Genomic DNA, 18888 nt, shown 5'->3' on the forward strand with positions numbered 1-18888 from the left:
AATATCTTTGTGTTAGTAAATGATAACAGAATTTTCATTTTTGGGTGAACTATCCCTTTAACTGCTGAAACTAAAGCAGTCAGATTTGTGAACATATCATTCGGAATGGTTTTGTGAACTGCAAGATCAAACTCAAAAGGACAATTAATTCCCTGAATCAAATATTGCTGATGCTTGAAACATTATCTTGACATTCTTTCGGTCCCCATTCATTGTAATTGCATGGAAAAGTGCGGCAAGAACAATCTTCAACATGTCCTCTTTTCTGTTTCACTGGGGGAAAAAACAATCATACAGGTTTGAAACGACACAAGGGTGGGTAAATGAGTGAGCGAGTTAATAAGGAAATATAGAAACTACTAAACCGAGAAAATGTTTAAGCCATTTCTTCTTATGCCCCACAATATTTCATCATAATCAGATCAGGCAATAAATCATTGATAAAACAGGCAGTAGGTCAGCAGTGGAGGTGGCAGTGAGAGGCGGATATAAAGGTCTATAGGGGCGCTCTGTGTGTGTGTCAGTATATATTTAGATACCCAGTGTTCTCTGACTCAGCTGCTTTGTGGGCACAAGACAGAAAGCGAGACCAGGTGGTCATGGCAGAGGATCTGAGAACAGTTTGTAATAGTTTGGGAAGACATGAGGTCGAGTGAGTAAATGCCAGTTTATGTATGATCTTTTTTTAGGTCACCTCAACACGACAACAGTCACTCTGTCTTTTTCAGCTTTGAGATAATTGGTCTTTTGCACAGGGTGTTCAAATGTGTGTCTGTCTCTGGAACTGCAGAGATCATAATGACCTTTCATTTATTGTGGGTAGGAGTGATGCGTGTACACAAGTAAATTAGAGTTTTTTGTGTGCGAGACAATATGCAAGTCAACCATATGAGTGTGTACTTGCAAAGTTACAAATTAATGAGTGCAAACAACAGGCTGGGTAAATAAACCAATGTGCATTTGCTTTGCCGCTGGGTGTCCATTACCAATATTCTTACATAAACAATCCCCAGTTTGCCTCAGTCCATTTGCATTAATAGTTGTGGGTGTGTGACTGTGTTTGAGTAAGGAAGCACCCACTGCTCTAACAATGCCACATTATATGTTCGATATTACTGCTGCATGTGAAAACTGCATTTTCATACATTTTCATGCAGTTCTGCAGGAAACAAAAAAAAAAATAAAGTAAAAAAGAAATTGCAAATAATGTCTAACATCTACTAGTGATTCTAAAAATACACTGAGGTCATTTGGCTGCCAAAAAAAAAAAAATGTTTATATCAGCTCTGTGAATACAAAGCCATCTGCTTAAAATGGAGGCTGCATACAATACGAAGAGGTAAGATTGACTAAGAAAATTTAAACCAGACAATTAGTAAGAAAGGAGTCAGAAAAAGCTAAATATTTTCACCTAATTTCAGTTTACATTGTGAACACAGAAAAACTAGTGTAAAAAAAGCCCATAAAATGTCTTGCTGAGCAGAGTTTTTCCTGTATTGATTTATTTTTCTAATTAGGGGCTTGCAGAGGGCTTACAAATGCCTTGTCTTTTATTTATTTATTTTTAAATAGCCACTATGTTTTAGTCACTACCATTTAAAAGTTTAGGTTTGGTAAGATTTTTTTACATTTTTGAAAAAGTATCTTATGCTCATTAAAGCTGCATTTATTTTTATAAAAAATATAGTAATGATTTCAATTGAAAATTAAATGTATTCCTGTGATGGCAGAGCTGAATTTTCAGCATCATTGCTTCAGTCTTCAATGTCACATGATCCTTCAGGCATCATTCTGATTTGCTGCTCAAGAAACATTTCTTATTAGTATCAAATTAGAAAACAGTTGTTTTCTAAATTTTCAACCTTTCCTTTCCAATTTTTGAAAAAAGTTGAAAAGAACAGAGTTGATCTGAAATATAAAACTTTTGTAACATTATAAATGTCTTTGTCACTTTCGATCAATTTAATGTGTCCTTGCTGAATGAAATGATTAATTTCTTTCCCAAAAAAACATCCTTACTGATCCAAAACTTTTGAACATTAGTGTAAAACCATAGCCACAAACCATGATTGGCTACTTTCTACTCCTAACCAGATGTATAAGGTTTTATGAGGTGTAAACATTCATTAACAAGCTTTTATCAAGGGAAAAAATAAAGCACACGCCCATGAGCGCAAGATGAATCATCTATATTGTTCGTGCGTTTTGCTAGAAGAGAAAGACTATTTGTTAAATGGATATATATATATATGCTGAAGTCAACTTTTAGGAGTAAACTAACATACATATATCAATTCTTACATTTATCCATCACAAACAAAATACAGGACACATATTCGTTGAACATAAGATGCATTTAGCACGTTTTCCAGCCTTGGAGCCGTAGTACCATCACATTATGTATGAATTGCAATTGAATGCTTCGGTTGCATTTGAAGTCACACACTCAACTTTTATCATTCACTTCCAAATGCGTCACTGCGTCTCCCACTACAGCCTTGTGCGTGACACACAGACAGCATTAGAGATTGCGTATCGGCTCATGACTGAATGACCTCATTCCACACCTGTCTTTAGGCTTAAAGTTGCTGCATCTAAAAGACCCTCCACACAGTGACAGCACACACACTCACACAAATTAAAGTGAGAGGAGAGCTGTAATTGTTTTGAAGACAAACAAGTACATTAGTCACTGCACGCTCATTGTGTGGTATTTTTTTTCCACACAATCTATCCGACCCTACCAACGACTTGTTTTGAACATGCACCTCATTTAAGTACACGGAAATTAAGCTAATTTGAGCAATTAGAAGTAGAAAAATGTGATGACCTACATTTAAACTACAAAAACAATGCAGTGCTTGTGTATTAATTTCACAGTTCTCTCTCGAACACACGCACATAGAGGATGTGGATGGCTGATTATTAACTTTAATAGTGTTTGTGCTGTGAGAGAGACAGAGTGAACGTTTTAATCCGCTATCTTCCCGATTCCTGTAAAGCAATCACACCAACAGTTGACCACAACAATGCAATAAAGATGTCAACTGATGCCAGAGATCTAGTTTCAAAAATACACAGAGACTCAAAGTGTCCTGAATAGAGTGGTGCAGGAATGACATCAATTTGTAGGCCAAAACACGTAAATGAGTTAGGATTTTAGCACTTCTGACTCCATCGTCAAAGGTTTTTTTTTTTAAATGGGGTTTTGGTTAAATGGCTGAAATAAGGTCCGTGGTGAACACAAGCTCAAGACACTTAGATCAGTACTATTTTTGAAGCTGTTAAATGTCTTGAAAAAGGCGGTTGCTAACAAGTGGCTAAATGAGACTACAGAGGCTGTCGAGGAGAGTAAACGTCATCACGCCAAACAGGGAAACTCAGTTCGCTTTTACAGCCCTGTTAAGCTTATACATGTGCTCTTATAAACTATTCTAAATCAAACGTTCTTGGATTTTTTTTTTAGATGATAACTGAAAGAGTTGTCAGAAGCTTCGTAATGGTGACGTTGAATTCATGGGACTGTTCTGTGGTTCGTTTATAGCATCGAGGGAGCCAGTGTGATGCTAACTGCCGATTGGCCTACAAAGTGACGTCATACCTGCACCACACTATTCACTCTTCGCCTGGAGTTTGACTGACAGGCGATCTGACTAATCATAACACCGAATCCACCACTTTGTCCGGCAAACTAACCACACAGGAGAGCTAGTAGATTGCCGTTGGTTGGACTTGAACTTGAAAAATGGTGTGTATTGACGTCTTTGGTGAAACAGAATACCTTTTGATGTTCATTCATGTTTATTTCGTGCTATAACTAGTAGGAAGAGATGATCGGTTCACGTGACGCTTGAACTGAGGTGGTACAGCGATCTGTCACTATACATTAAAGAGCCACAAAATGGTATTTATTATTTTAATTTCTTAAAAAAACAATTTCTAAATTTGGAAGCGAAGACTTTGTTTCAAAAGTCTTGAAAAGTCTTGAGTTGGGGGGGGGGGATTTCTTTGCGAAGGGTCAATTACCCTTGATGTTTATTATCAAATGTTTATTATTATCAAATGTAAATTTTGCTAAGGACTGGAAAAAGGGGAGTATATGTTACAGTGCTGCATGTTTACCAAAAGGCATACATTACTGGCACTGGCAAATATCAAGAGCCAATATTTAACTAGAAGCCCAAAGGAAAACACAATTTAGCAGTGTTGGCCACAGAAAGTAGACTTCCTGATTGGCCCTTGTTTTTCAAATGAGATCCAAATGGCAATGTCAATGCCTCATGTTCATTTAATTTAAAGATAAAAAAATCAATAAAATTAAGATAAATTTAATAGAATAGTTCATCCAGAAATAAAAATGCTGTCATCATTTACAACACTGTTCGTAAGTTTGGGGTTAAAAAGAAATGATGCTGAAAATTCAGCTTTGCCATCACATGAATGAAGTAATTCATTTACACATCATTCTCAATAAATCTTAAGTGTCCCACTTCATCTGTATTCCCCTTAATTGTAACTTTTCCTCAATAGTTTTTAAAGCAGCCCAGAACTGTTCAACACACATTTGACCTAGATTTGCTCAATGAAATGTTTATCAGTGGATATCAGAGATGTGGACTTGAGACTCTTGACTTAAACTCAAGTCCTATTGCTTGACCTGGCAAACATTACAATACTTAAAACTAACATTTTCCAGTTTGGACAATCACAAGAAGTTGTGAATGAATTTCACCCAAGATTCTGTCAGACGGTGTTTGGAAAGTGTCAAATATGTGTGCGGAAGAAAAATATCAGGTACGACAATTCAAAAAAATCATCATTAACTTCATCAATTATCCCAAAGAACAATGTCGGAACAAATTTGGTTTAATCAACAAGAAAATATGTCATAATGTTGGAATGTACATCATCGAGCCCGCTGGATGTTTAACAAGTAATGCTGAACTACGTTTTAAGTTTTTCGTGAAATTTAATCTGACGTGTGTTGCTTTACTGATATGTTTTACTTGCCCAACTTATGTGGATATTTATATTTTAGCATATTTTAAAAATTAAACCTGACATAAACTCTATAACATGAGATGTGACATGAATGGCTTGAGAATTAATGACAGCTAAAAAACCAGAGAACCTTGACTAACTGTGACGTGTCCCAAAGTCATAAAGGTTCAAATGTGTAGATGTTGACAAATGCAATCATGATAGATATTCCTGTGTGGTGAAGTCTAAATGTATCCGTTAGCACTTTAAGGGCCTGGTAGTTTCACTTTGGCTTAACTCTACAGCAGGAAAGACCAGTCCCATCACTTCAGGATGAGCGAATATGAGTAAATAACAGCTTACCATTAAAAAAGTTAAGGTAACACTTTAGGTTTCATTAGTTAATATTAGTAAACTGCATTAGTTAACATGAACTAATAATGAACTGCACTTCTACAAATTTCAACGTTTACTAATACATTATAAAAATCAAAAGTATTTGTTAACATTAATGCACTGTGAACTAACATGAACAAACAATGAACAGCAGTATTTTTTATAGCATTAACAAAGATTAATAAATACAGTAACTATTAGTATTGCTCATTGTTAATTCATGTTATTTAATACATTAACTAATGTTAACAAATGAAACCTTATTTTAATGTGTTTCCAAAGTTAATTACAAACTCAGACAGAATTTTAACAAAAAGCGCTATTATGAAAATTAAAAATTTATCATAATTAAAAAAAGAATTAAGAGTTCCAATGGGGTATGTTTTTTATATTATATTAAGAATAATGTTAACTGCTGCATATTAAATATCAAAATGCAATAACTTATTTCGATGGTGCGGAATCATATAATATTTCTTATCCAGTACCAGGATATTGGACATCTGGATTTGAAAATGCATGAAATCTGATAAATAAAAATATTACAAAATAAACAGCAAAGAGCACATTTATTGTGTTAATTATCTGCCATCAGATAAACTATTAGATAAATAATAATCAATAATATGTGTATAATACATTTGTAATTTCTACATTATGATAAACTAAATAAACTACTAAAATAAATATAGAACGGAGCCACTGAGAGCTCACGAGGGGCTGAGAGATGAGAGGATTTCACTGAATAAGGTAAGAAAATACAGATAGTTCAAGCGCCATATGGTGATAGTTTTAAGTCTCTGTTTTCGACCGTAGGTGCCATCTCCAGTTACTTCACCTGGAAACCTTTGAGAGAGGAAAATGGAGCTGCTGCTCTATTCAGCGTCGCGGTAATCCAGAGATTAGCCTGAAAAATTCCACACCGCTGCCACACAACGGCCCATCTCACTGTCACTCAACAGGCTCGACCAGTTAGAAAAAAGCCGGGTGTATCGAGGCCGGCCTGAGTGGGCATGTTTAATGTCATTCCATTCACTGCTGTCTCTATAGCAACCGGCCATGGGTGTGTTACATTTGCATGTTAGAGGGAAGGAAAGCCGTTTACGAGCATGGATATTAAGATTGTTTAATAGGAGCGCTTCAGCTCTGCTGCACCGTAACTGTAACCATGGTTACGGTGTCAGGCAAAAGATGCTGTTATGCGGTGCAGGTCTTGGTTTGAATAAAAATAATAATGGAGATGTTTATTAGCCATTTTATTGATGTTCTTTTCTGATACATGTTTTTTGTAGATTTTGGCTTTTGTTAAAGGTATAGTTTACCCAAAAATAATTATTTCATCATTTACATCATTTATTTTATCATTTCATACAAGTTGATGAATTTCTTTCTTCTGTTGAACACAAAAGAAGATATTTTGAAGAATATGGGTAACGTAGACTAACTATTTCACCGCACGTCAACGGCCGCCACTCATCGCGGCGGGAAAAGGTCATCTGTACGGAATATCGTTGTGTACGGAACATAGTTAGTCTACGTTAACCAAACAGTTTATGGGCTCCATTGACAAAAAATACTTTGGAAGTCAATGGGGTGCATCAACTGTTTGGTTACCCATATTCTTCAAAATAACTTCTTCAGTGTTCAGCAGAAGAAAGAGACTCATACATGTTTGGAACAACTTGAGGGTGAGTAAATGACGACAGGATTTTCATTTTTGGTTGAACGATCCCTTTAAGAGAATTGATTCTTCAAAGGATGGTTTGGGGTCGACCAAAGACTTACCGTTCTATGCTGGAGGTCATTTTTGTAGTGTGTTCAGGGTCGCAGTTGTAGAGAGAGGATCTTTAAGCGTGAGGTAGACATTTGTACATTAACCTGGGTAAACAAAATTTATTTAATGAAATTTAAAAGTGTTTATTTAATAGGCACTCCTTAAAATACATTTTTAAAAAGTCTTCTCTACTTCTACTGTTTTATTAGGGCTGACATGATACCAAACATTCAGCAGTCAATACAAATACCAGTTATTTACTACTACAAAAATGAAATGTAGTAGTAAGCGCTTCCAGTTTTTCAAGAAAGAAAATTGAATAAAGACATAAATAAAGTAGATAATGCTTGACATTTCTCAGGTATCTAACAGCATAGAAGACTCAGAATTAATTAGAAAACAGTAATTAAACATAATAAAAAAAATAACCATAAGATCTATTAAGTTGCATTTAGACTGCAAGGTCTAAATGTAAAGATCTCATACTTTGACATGCTTCTGTTTTTACATTATCTGTTTACATTAAAGTCACCATAAAATCAAAATGGACAATTCTTATTTTTTTATTGCAGTATTTATTATAAATAATTTATCAGTGCACGTCATTATTTTTTTTTAAAGTTCCCTTGTAATCTTTTATCAAAATAACTTCCCCTCCCTCTTGCAGCAACATCATCTCTTCTCTTCTCTGATGACATTTTCTGGCATGATGGCAGGACAACCTGTCACTCAAAATCAAGTCCCAACCAACATTTTTTTTTTTTAGAACAAGAAGCTGTTTCACTCGGATATAATATACGTCACACAATAGGGAAGAAAAGACGATGACAACTTCCTTTCTATGCCGACTTTAACATAAGACAAAAGTACTGTTTACCGTATACAGCAGAAAGAATGGGATAGTATTTTGTTTTACTATGCCAATCTTTTTTTTTTTCTCTGATACTTTTTTATTTTACTAATACACTACCTTATAGTGAAGTTCTGGTACTTTTGACATCCTTATTTTTCACTACTGTGGTTACAATATTGCTACAACATTACTGCTCCTGATATAGTCATCTCTTGTAAGATGAATTGTTTGTGTTTTTCCTCATTTGTAATTTATTTTATATAAAAGCGCCCACTAAGTTATTAAATTAAAATGCAACAATGACCCATGTGGAATAAACAACAATTAAATACGGTAATTCATTCAAAAGCAAACTTACCTTCAGGCGTGCTTGCTCTAAGGAAGGAAGAGAGAAGCTTGCCACTAATGTAGGATGAGGACAATCGGTGGGCAAGACAGAAGGTGCGTGTGAATAAGAATGTTTTCGTGTGCAGGGTCAATCAGAGGATTCTGAGGTCAAGGTAGAAAGGCCTGCTGTGGGTCCCTGTGGGGTGTGTGTGCTTTCAGTCGGGTGTGAGACTGGAGGCACCACATGTTAGCACTACCTAAGAAAAAACAGAAACAATCTGCATTATGATCACACATTTTATACTGTATTTTAAATATATATTCCTCAAATAATTTTAGTTTTAGAAGAGATGATGCTTATTTTAAGAAAATATATGTCATATGAAATAAATGTCCAGACATGAAATAAAAAAGCCTAAATTAAATTGTAAATCGTTCCATTGTAAATAAATATGCAAGCATAGCTGGCAAGAAATACACTGCCTAGCATAAGTGAACACACCCATGTTAAAGTTGAATAAAAAGAGGAATAAAAAAAATCATCTTTTGGAAATTGATCTTAATGCCTTAATTTAAAAAAATGAGGAAAAATCCAACCTTTAAGGACACCAATTTTCTTTGTGAATGAATAATGTATCGTAAATAAATAAATGTTCTTCCTTAAAATACAGGGTTGCATAAGTCAGGACACCCCTATGTTAAATTCCCATAGAGGCAGGCAGATTTTTATTTTTAAAGGCCAGTTATTTCATGGATCCAGGATACTATGCATCCTGATAAAGTTTCCTTGGCCTTTGGAATTAAAATATCCCTCATCATCACATTCCCTTCACCATACCTAGAGATTGGCATGGTGTTATTTCAGTTAGGCTAATAGCTGGTATAATTTGCGGAAAATGCCCCATGCCAATCTCTAGGTATGGTGAAGGGATTTAAAAATAACAATCTGCCTGCATCTATGGGAATTTAAAAATGGGATGTTCTGACTTATGCAACCGTTATTTTAAGGAAGAACATTTATTTATTTACGATACATTATTCATTCACAAAGAAAAGGTTGGGTTTTTCCTCATTTTTTAAATTAAGGCATTAAGATCAATTTCCAAAAGATGATTTTTTATTCCTCTTTTTCGTCAACTTTAGCATGGGTGTGTTCACTTATGCTAGGCACTGTAATTTATGTTGTGAATTTATGAAATAATTTGGGAAGAAATAAACTCACTCATGTCATTATTTCTGTAATAGCAGCACTGCTCCTGAACCACTGTAAATCTGCTCTTAAATCTGAAACAGAAACAGAAATTAGTCACATAAACAGCAGGCTCCTGAAAAAAGTGCTTCAATTACATTAAAGGAACTAAAAATACAATAGCATAACTGGTGCTAAGGAGTTTGTAACCAAAATAAAATAAAAACATCTGAATTCATAAAACTAGGCGTTCAGGTTTCAAGATAAAAACATCACTTTGACTCAGCAAGCCTAGGAAGAGCCATGACCGTGAAGTTAACAATTCTGCAACGCAGAGGGGAAAGCATAGTTACCGCTAAACCCTAAATGATGAACTGACATTTAACATTTCACCCTGGACTAACAGTTCTGTCCATCCCAAAATAAACTATTCTGCCTAACCCTGCAGAATATTTTACAAGGCCACTGATGTTGTGATGTACTGCCAAGCCTGATAGACGACTTGGCGAGACTTTTTCCACCAAAGATAAACACCAACGTTCAAACGTTCATAAGAACATACAGAATTCACTGTCATTACCAGTTAACTGCAGTCTGATGTGCGCTGAACTAATCACAGTAGACATTTACATTCACTGGCCAGGAAATAAAAAAAAATAATAATAATAATTTACTTAATTTGCTTTACATTTACTTTCATTATACGAAGAGGGAAAAATTCAAAATATCTTTGTGTTCCACAGAAGAAAGAATTGCATTTAGGTTTGTAATGTTGTTTTCTTTTAAATTTGTCCTTTTGTTGTTTGCATGAAAAAAAAAATAACTAAAAGGATAAATTAAATAAAAATAAGATATAAAATGTAATAAAAAAGATCAAATATAAATATAAAAAAATGACAGACACACATACACACACACACACACACATATATACATATATACATAGATATGTACGTACGTATATATATATATATATATATATATATATATATATATATATATATATATAAAATTAAAGTATCAAAATAATAATAATAATAATAAAATAAAAAGTATAAATGTATTAAATAAATGAAATGAATGAGTGCCTCCCTTTATGTGGGAGTGCATAACTCTTTGTACTCCCGTATTCAACTCTGGTAAAATGAGAACAGGGATTGGTTCTCTATGGAAATCACCCAGCTTGAAAGAAGCCGTGAGAGTGAGCTGGGTGAGACATGAACAAGCTGCAGTACCCTGACAAGCTGAAAGACGTGTCCAGGGAAGTGCTTGTGTCATAAAGGCACACACCCCTGAGGGCAGTCTATATATAGCAGTGGTGGAGCGGTATTGCCATCACATCACTCATATTAGGTTTCCATGTCTTGAACAGGCAGACTGCAGTAATCAATGAGCATCTTCTAAATCGAGACGACAGCATCCTGTTCTTTTCATCATAACCATTATGCTAAAAAAAAAATGCATGTGACGTTCATGTAAAATTGTACGCAACTTCACAAACAAAAGCAGCTGCTTTGACCCAGTTCAGTTCATTAGTAAGCATTAGTGATACATGTATTTTGGCTAATTCTCTCAAATATTTAACATTTAGGCTGTTTTCATGCACGGTTTGATTGTCTAGTCCGAACCAGAGTTTGAATCGATCCAATTTCCCTCGCAAGTCTCTTTTTAGACCGAATTATTTGAGTCCAAATTATTTGGGTGATACGTACCATCACCAAGAACAACTGCAGCAGCTGCTAAACACTGTAACTAGCTAACAACTCTGCATATTACTATTATTATTAAGAAGCTTCTATAATATGTTTTTACAAGAATGTCCTGGCCTAGATGGTTACTGTAAAGAAACACAAAAACAGTCAAGATAAAACATTAAAAAGGCAACAAAAAAATACAAATAATTAGAAACTAGAAATAAAATGCAATATGCAACATAAAAAGCACAGTGAAAATAAAAGAATAAAAAATACAAAATAAAATAACATAAAAAATACAATAACATAAAAATAAAATAAAAATCATAAAATAAAACTAAAATGTAAAAAAAATTCAAAGTAAAAAAATAAAATAAAAATATTTCTATCTGGGATTGCTTCCCATAAACTTCCGACCATGATTCGCTAGTGCTCACCCAACTTTCAGAAAACCACTTTCACACCAACCAAGTGAAACAAGCTCTGACGTCAAACAGAAGCAGAGTCCTCTCTAGTGTGAAAACACCCCTAAAGCTCCCAGCACAAGACACTCTTAAAACTCCTATAAAGACATTTATTTTTTGCATACTGCAGAGAAAAGCCTTCTGTCAGTCAGTCACACAACACCTCACCTCGCATTAGCTCTCATAAAATACAACATAATGATAGAACACGTTACTGTATTTGTCCCCCTGCCAGAAACAGTCAGTTGTTCTTGTTTACAAGCTTGTACTTTATGGGCATTTCAATGGTCTATAAAAAGGATAACAGCAAAGAGTATGGGTAATGCTAGAAGTTAGCGTGACTTATCAGCTACCACACGGATTGAGCAACAGTTCTGGAGTGGCGTCAGTTCACATTCACACGCAGAACGGACACGCATACCTAAACACACCCACAGATTCTCATGAGTTCAAAGAAGAAAAAAGATCACATGCAACTGGGTCATTCTTCAATTGGAGTGATGAGAGACAGAATTTGAAAAAAAAAATTGTTTTTTTTGTTTTTTTGATTGTTTTTTAAATAATTAAAATGTATTGCTATGTTTAAATTGCACAATTTAAATTGTGTTGTGTCATATGTGATATTCAGTAAAATAGAATCTTCAGGACATCTTGATTTATAATTTTAGTCAAATACGTGTGCACCACCCAGGTAACATCTAAGACTCTAAAACAGGAAACTGTCTGGAATTTTTCAACATTTATGAAAATTAATAAGAAAGAATGAACACAGAATTGTATATACATTACACACTATACATGAGACACACTAACTCATGATGATCGCTATAAAACACTATGGTCCATGGTCCTCGGAGGTGTGTGACAATTGTGCTACTGATATCACTGGTAATAACTGGAAATCTCACTTTCAAGGTCTCAGTTTTACTATGAGTATCACATGCAGGTCTGGAGCTCCGGTTACGGCACGCTGCACACCAGCTATGTCCCCCTACTGATCACTACATGTGACTACTGACAACACACAAAAACAAAATAAAGAACTGAATACCGACTCAGCTCAGACCCAATTCAGCTACTCCTGCAACGTTTAGGAAAAGAAAGCCAACACAAACAACTGCAAACTCTTTCTTTCTCTCTTTCTCTCTCTCTCTCTCTCTCTCTCTCTCTCTCTCTCTCTCTCTCTCTCTCTCTCTCTCTCTCTCTCTCTCTCTCTCTCTCTCTCTCTCTCTCTCTATTTCCCCACCTGTTCATCGTTGCAATTAGCGTTTGTGCTGCTTCTTTGTGACACCTGTTCTCACTTTAGTCTCATTACTTTCTCTCTACTTCTAGCGTTTGTTCCACTTGTTCCTTGTCGGATTATTACACATGTACACGAGTCATGCCTGTGCTACATGTTATCTCCATAAAGATTTACCTCGTATTATCTTGTCAAGAAGAGTTGTGCTCGTCTTGTGTGCTTTCCCTGCCCTGTCACCCTGCTGCTTGTGGCCTTCTTCCAGTCTTCTCTCTGCGGCTTTGTGACCGCTTACCAGGACTGTGTTACTGCCCTATACGTGAACTTCCAGCTCTGCAAACTATCACCAGGACAGGAGTCTTCTGTTTCTGCTGAGTTTATTCCAGTTCTGTGTTAATTCTTCATTAAAGACTATAGAAAGAGCTTGCCTTTGCACGTGGATCCTCTGTTTCCCCTGACAAGACACAAACTAATAGAATTCTTAAAAAAAATACTGTGTAAATGAAGAAAAACAAAAGATGTAAATTAAAGCACAAAAAAGTATTGGAATTTCTATTAAAATATGGAATTATGGAATGAAATAATTTTTTTTTGTTTGTTTTTTTAAACAAAATAATTTTGTGCATCAAGGATACTGAAGAAAAGTAGAATGATGTCCCCAACAATATTAAGCAACACAACTGTTTTAAACATTGATGATAATAATAAGAAATGCTTCTTGAGCAGCAAATCAGCATATAAGAATGATTTCTGAAGGATCATGTGCCACTGAAGACTGGAGTTATGATGCTGTAGATTCAGCTTTGCATCACAAGAAAAAAAAACATTTCAAATAGAAAACAGCTGCTTTAAATTGTAATATTTTTTATAATATTACACAATATAATTTTTTCCTGTATTTTTGATCAAATAAGCAGCCTTGGTGAACATATTTTGAAAGTTGGTGTATAGGATTCCAAATAAACAAAATAAAACTAGATCTTTCCAGCACATATTCCCAATAGGACTATTATGAAACCATAGCATAAAATATCCCTGTGTAGAACATCAAAAGGCTCCTCTTGAGATTTCCTTTAACTTTCCAAAGTGTAACATTATTCCAATACAATGTACATGGAGTTCTAATAAAGACTACATGTACAACGTACAATAGGATTCTAAGAAAAGTAAATGAACACAAACCCCAAACCAAAAAAAAGAGAAGGGAATTTTCTAACAGGATTACATTACAACATACAAATCACATTTTCTAGAACATATTCACAAACAATTATTATAAGACTATTATGAGCAGCAATATAATAAAATATCCTTCTAGAATATCAAAAGGTATTTAAAGAAAAAATGTCCTTCAACTGTCCTGGAGTAATACATGATTCCAAAATAATACAAGTAGAGTTTTTACTCTACAAAGACTAATAAAAAAATCTATTTGATGTTTGTGGCCTGTGAAAGGAGGATATCTGGCATTTAGATGCTTTCCATATATGAGTCACAATAACTTAAAATGACGGTGGAGTTCCATTTCAACATGAAAACAATTGCTTCACTACAGGGTAAATAAGGAAGAGGAATCCTCCGACTCTGTGCCACAGATATTTCCTTAACACATAAAACATGTCATTTGCACATACAAAAATAGATATCCAAAGGATTTCTTAGAATTGGGAGGGAGAACACAGAAAGGGAGAGGGACAGGGAGGATTCTGGGAAAAACATGAGAAGGGGACATGTGGAGAGGCGATGGAGAACTGGAAAAAGATAGGATAGAGTCAAATATTTTCTGTTCACCTAGATATGGAGTCAAGATATTTGACAAAAAGCGAGGCAGGTAAAGCCAGAAAGAGGGTACAAGAGAGAAGAAAAGGGGATAAGAAGGCATGCAAGAAGAAAAAAATGAGGGGAAGGCTTGTGAAAAAAACATCATGGTGAAAAAGGATAAAACAAGACATAAAAGCGAAAGAGCAAAAGAAATAGGAAGTAAGGCAGTCCCCGGCATTTCTTGCAGAGCGGTTGTGGTGTTAACAGTAGGCTGAGCAATGGTTTTGTAACTGTGATGTCAGTAGATGCTTCACTGACCTGCTGACCTAGTGACCTACTTTTGCTTCTCTCGCTCACTGTTTCTCTCTTCTACTGCGACTTAAGCACAGCTCAGGCAGCTGCAGCCAATCACGCGGCAGGCTGAGTCACCACACACTCACCATCAGCAAATCAGAAAATCAGGAGTAGCTCACCACTAACAAACAGCAGCCAATCATATGCTGAGGTAGAAATTAAAGGGGTTTCCAGCCAATCAAACGCAGAGTACAAACTTTCAGCTAACCAACTACAGCAAGCAGAATAAAAAGTGAACAAGAAAGGAAGGAAAATGTGAGAAATAGCAGAAGGAAACAGACTAAAAAAACCACATCTTTCAGGCTTCTCCTGCGACTGTGACATTTATCTATTCGACCAAAGTCAGCCAAACCAGATCTGCCTAAAGCACTAAGTTAAAGCCAGATAACAAGCACATGACAACCTAACAAATTCTTCCTCCGCTCTCTCACTACACTCAAACAAATGAGGTCTCTTTTAAATCACACACACACACCCACAACTACCCTTAGGTGCTCTGTACGCTATAAACTGCCCTATTTCTTTAAATAATCACACAATAGCGCATATCTTGCAATTACAGTTGAAACGTGTAAACCGTCCATCTGTTTTAATATGGTAATTCATGTAAGGATTCCACTGCGCTGGGACTGTCATATATATAACTTTATAAAGAGAACACTATTGTAAGAAAGCATTGTGAATTCTTTGGGTTTAGTTGCCGTGTTTCAGTACGTTGTTGAGGGAAGAGCGCATACACAACTGGAATTACACATTCTGACTACATAACTTAGTTCAAGTTCACTTGTGCATTCGCGTCTTTTTGTGCATAAATTAGTTGAAGTGAGTATATATAAGTCTTAATATATTTTTTATTTTGTATAAATATCTGATTAATCTCACATGCATTTCGTTGATTTAATCAACCTTCTAATAAAGCGCTTTAGTTTCCCGGTGTTCATTCAGCTTCAGCACACCTAGCTCAAACTAGTAATATTAATTTCAGATGTTGAACATTGACATTATTATTAACATCTAGCACTTTAATTTTTCACGGTTTTTTTTCTCGTTCTCGAATTTTTCCCCAACAATATGGTTTAATTAAAATCATTTCATTAGACTATTGTCTCTACGGAAGCTAATCCAATTTATTTATGACACATGCATTTTGATTCTATATATGCAAGTAATTATGTCAAATGATTTGTCTGCATTATTTAGGCATAATTTTATTTCTTTGTTAGGCAATAGAGTTTTATTTTTTTTTAAAGAAAGTTGGCCATAGGAGTGTAAAATTAAGTTTTTAACTGGTTCAAACTAGGCTACTGTATTGTATATGTTTGATTTATGTTGAAGTGTGTATGACGTGGCTTTTAATGGTGAGCCTTTTGTTTTTGTAATCAGGCTCTCAATTTATACCAAAGTTGGGATTTAAATTAAGAGTTAGTGTCCAATCTATAGGTAATCACTTTAAAATATAAACATTAACGGTTATCAGTATCGTAAACGTTTTCATATGTCCCTAAATTTAATAATTTCTCTCTCTTCATATGTATTTTTATTCATATTTTGAATAAGTTATAATTTTTATATTTTCCATTTTGATTTTATTTTATTTTAATGTTTTTGACATTTGTATTAGCTTTTGCACTTTGAAAATATTTCTAAAGTGTTGAAATATTATTGTCAAGTTGACGAGGGAACATTAATTTATAATTTCTATTAATTTAATTATATATATATATATATATATATACACACACACCCCTTTTTTCAGTTTTACTTGCAATAAAAAAAAAATTCTTTCAGTTTTCGTTTCAGTTTCAGTTTAGTTTACACGACAGGTGGCATTCCTGTAGCACAACAGAGCATGGCACAAGCAATGTAAAGCTCATGGATTAAATTTCTAGGAAATTCATGAACTGATAAAATGTATTCTTGAATGCAATGCAAGTCTCTTTGGATAAAAGCGTCTATCCAAATGCACAAACTTGTAAATTAAATTGTAACGCACAATGACGTATCGTGATGTGTATCGTAAGATAGCTAAAATTTATTTCGTGTTTCACACAAGACCTTTATGGTTAAATGATTAGTCGAATTACTTTCAAATCTAAGTATTTCTTAAAACTCTCTCTCAAAAAAAGTCTAATTTCAACACAAACTTAATCGCCACCATTACTAACTGTATCCATACAGTCGAGATAACCAAACATGGCTTTTTCTGTTCCGTTCCGGTCCACATTCATTTTTTCCCACCGCAGTCTGCTTTCCATTTTTAATAAATTCATGCAAGGTGCCTACACACATTCTCACCCTCCCTTTTTTTCCCTTCTCTCAGTCAGATCGAGTCTCTACAGGCTGTGTTTGCGTGCGTGTGTGTTCTCTCAGATGTAGGTCAGTAAAGCTCTGAGGATGTGAGTCACTCCAGCATGGATCTTCGCGCAGCTCTGCGCGCACCGGGACGCCGGCATGACAACGGTGTCCATCGGCAATGCCATGGCAACCACTCTCACCAAGCGGGGTAAAAATAGATGTACTGAATTCCTCCACAGCAGAGTTTCCCTCTCATATTCTCTCTCTCAGCATTTTCTCCATTACTCATGCAGCAATCTACACAATCATTTAGAAACGCTCTTCAAGAGAGGTTCTTCGCTATAAGTGAAATTTATTTCTACCTGGATAAATCACAAAAATAGAACACACAACCAGCTGAAAAACACAGATATTGGTTAAATGTATATCCTCACAAAAATATCACCACAGCTAAAAAATAATTCATGTGCACTGAAAATCATGAGGAAACACTTAAGCCCAAATCTGCAGCACAGTGATTCCCATGCTTAGGTATGAAGACTAGGTTTCCATTAATAGCATTGCTCTCCTCTTCCCTTTATACATACCACACCAACACCATTTTCCCTGGAAACATGTAATTGTTCTTTTCTAGTGACATCGTGTTATCTTTAGGTGTAGTTACCGTTAAGATAACATTGGTTAAATTGTCAATACAGTGCAGTATGTAAGCCATATTTCTCTTTATCAACCTGAAATGACATCCCTCCCATTTAAGTCTAGAAAGGCAGGGGATTACTCACTCACTCACTCACTCACTCACTCACTCAGCGCAAACTCCATTCACATGTCACACCTCGGCTCTTTTAGAAAATGGCAAGGGAATATGAACTGAAATGGATGGTATTTATTTAAGTGGAAAAGAACTCTTCTCTTTTGTGAGCCAACTCTTAGAAGTAAACCTAAGACAGTAAACACATACATTATTCAATTCTTGATCAAATAAAATAAATTAAAGAAAACTTTTGAGTTTTGAGTCAAATTTTTAATCTGATTAATTACATGATATGCCGATTAATAAAGCGAATTAATCGCAAATGAATCACACATCAAATTTGGCTGAGAATTTATCCCCAAATTATCATTTAAAATCATTATTGTGTTAAATTAGAAAAGCATTAAATAGACATTACAAAAAGTAGCTTTAGAAATATATATATTTTTTTGTATTCAACAGTATTTATTATACAATTTTTAGGCTACAGCCATGATCTTTATTTCAGGAGCTGCAGCTGAATTGTTATTTAGATATATTTACAGTGTTCTGCAAAAGAAAGACATACAGGCCATACAGGTTTGAAACGACATGAGGGAAAGTATAAACAGAATTTTAATTTCTGAGCAAACTATACCCAAAATATGAATTTTATAATTTTTTTTAAATGAAATGATACTCTAAATAAGAAACTAAAACTGCCAGTCGGTTTGCGGTAAATGTCTAAATGATCAAGTCATTGAGTCATTAAGTTATTCATTAATTCATTCGATTCTTTAAAAAGTTCCTTTTACTGTTTTGTCTGTTTAC

General features: G+C 34.9%; 1 protein-coding gene across 3 annotated transcripts in view; it reads right to left on the reverse strand.

Moving 5' to 3' along the window:
• Window positions 1–18888, reverse strand: part of clocka (clock circadian regulator a) — a 63020-nt gene that overhangs the window by 21967 nt on the left and 22165 nt on the right. For 2 of the 3 annotated variants that reach the window (XM_077220664.1, XM_077220665.1), the window contains exons 1-2: window positions 8362–8496; window positions 7162–7254 (exon numbers count right to left, since the gene is read on the reverse strand). In XM_077220664.1, coding sequence (XP_077076779.1) covers window positions 7162–7181 — 20 coding nt within the window. In that variant the 5' untranslated portion in view covers window positions 7182–7254; window positions 8362–8496. Of the gene's footprint in view, window positions 1–7161; window positions 7255–8361; window positions 8588–9552; window positions 9615–18888 lie in introns of those variants that run through there. The other variant, XM_077220666.1, reaches the window with a different exon arrangement.

The sequence above is a fragment of the Siphateles boraxobius genome, unplaced genomic scaffold, assembly GCF_051911475.1.
Source record: "Siphateles boraxobius isolate OS27281-9 unplaced genomic scaffold, OSU_SipBor_1 8, whole genome shotgun sequence".
Classification (NCBI taxonomy): domain Eukaryota; kingdom Metazoa; phylum Chordata; class Actinopteri; order Cypriniformes; family Leuciscidae; genus Siphateles; species Siphateles boraxobius.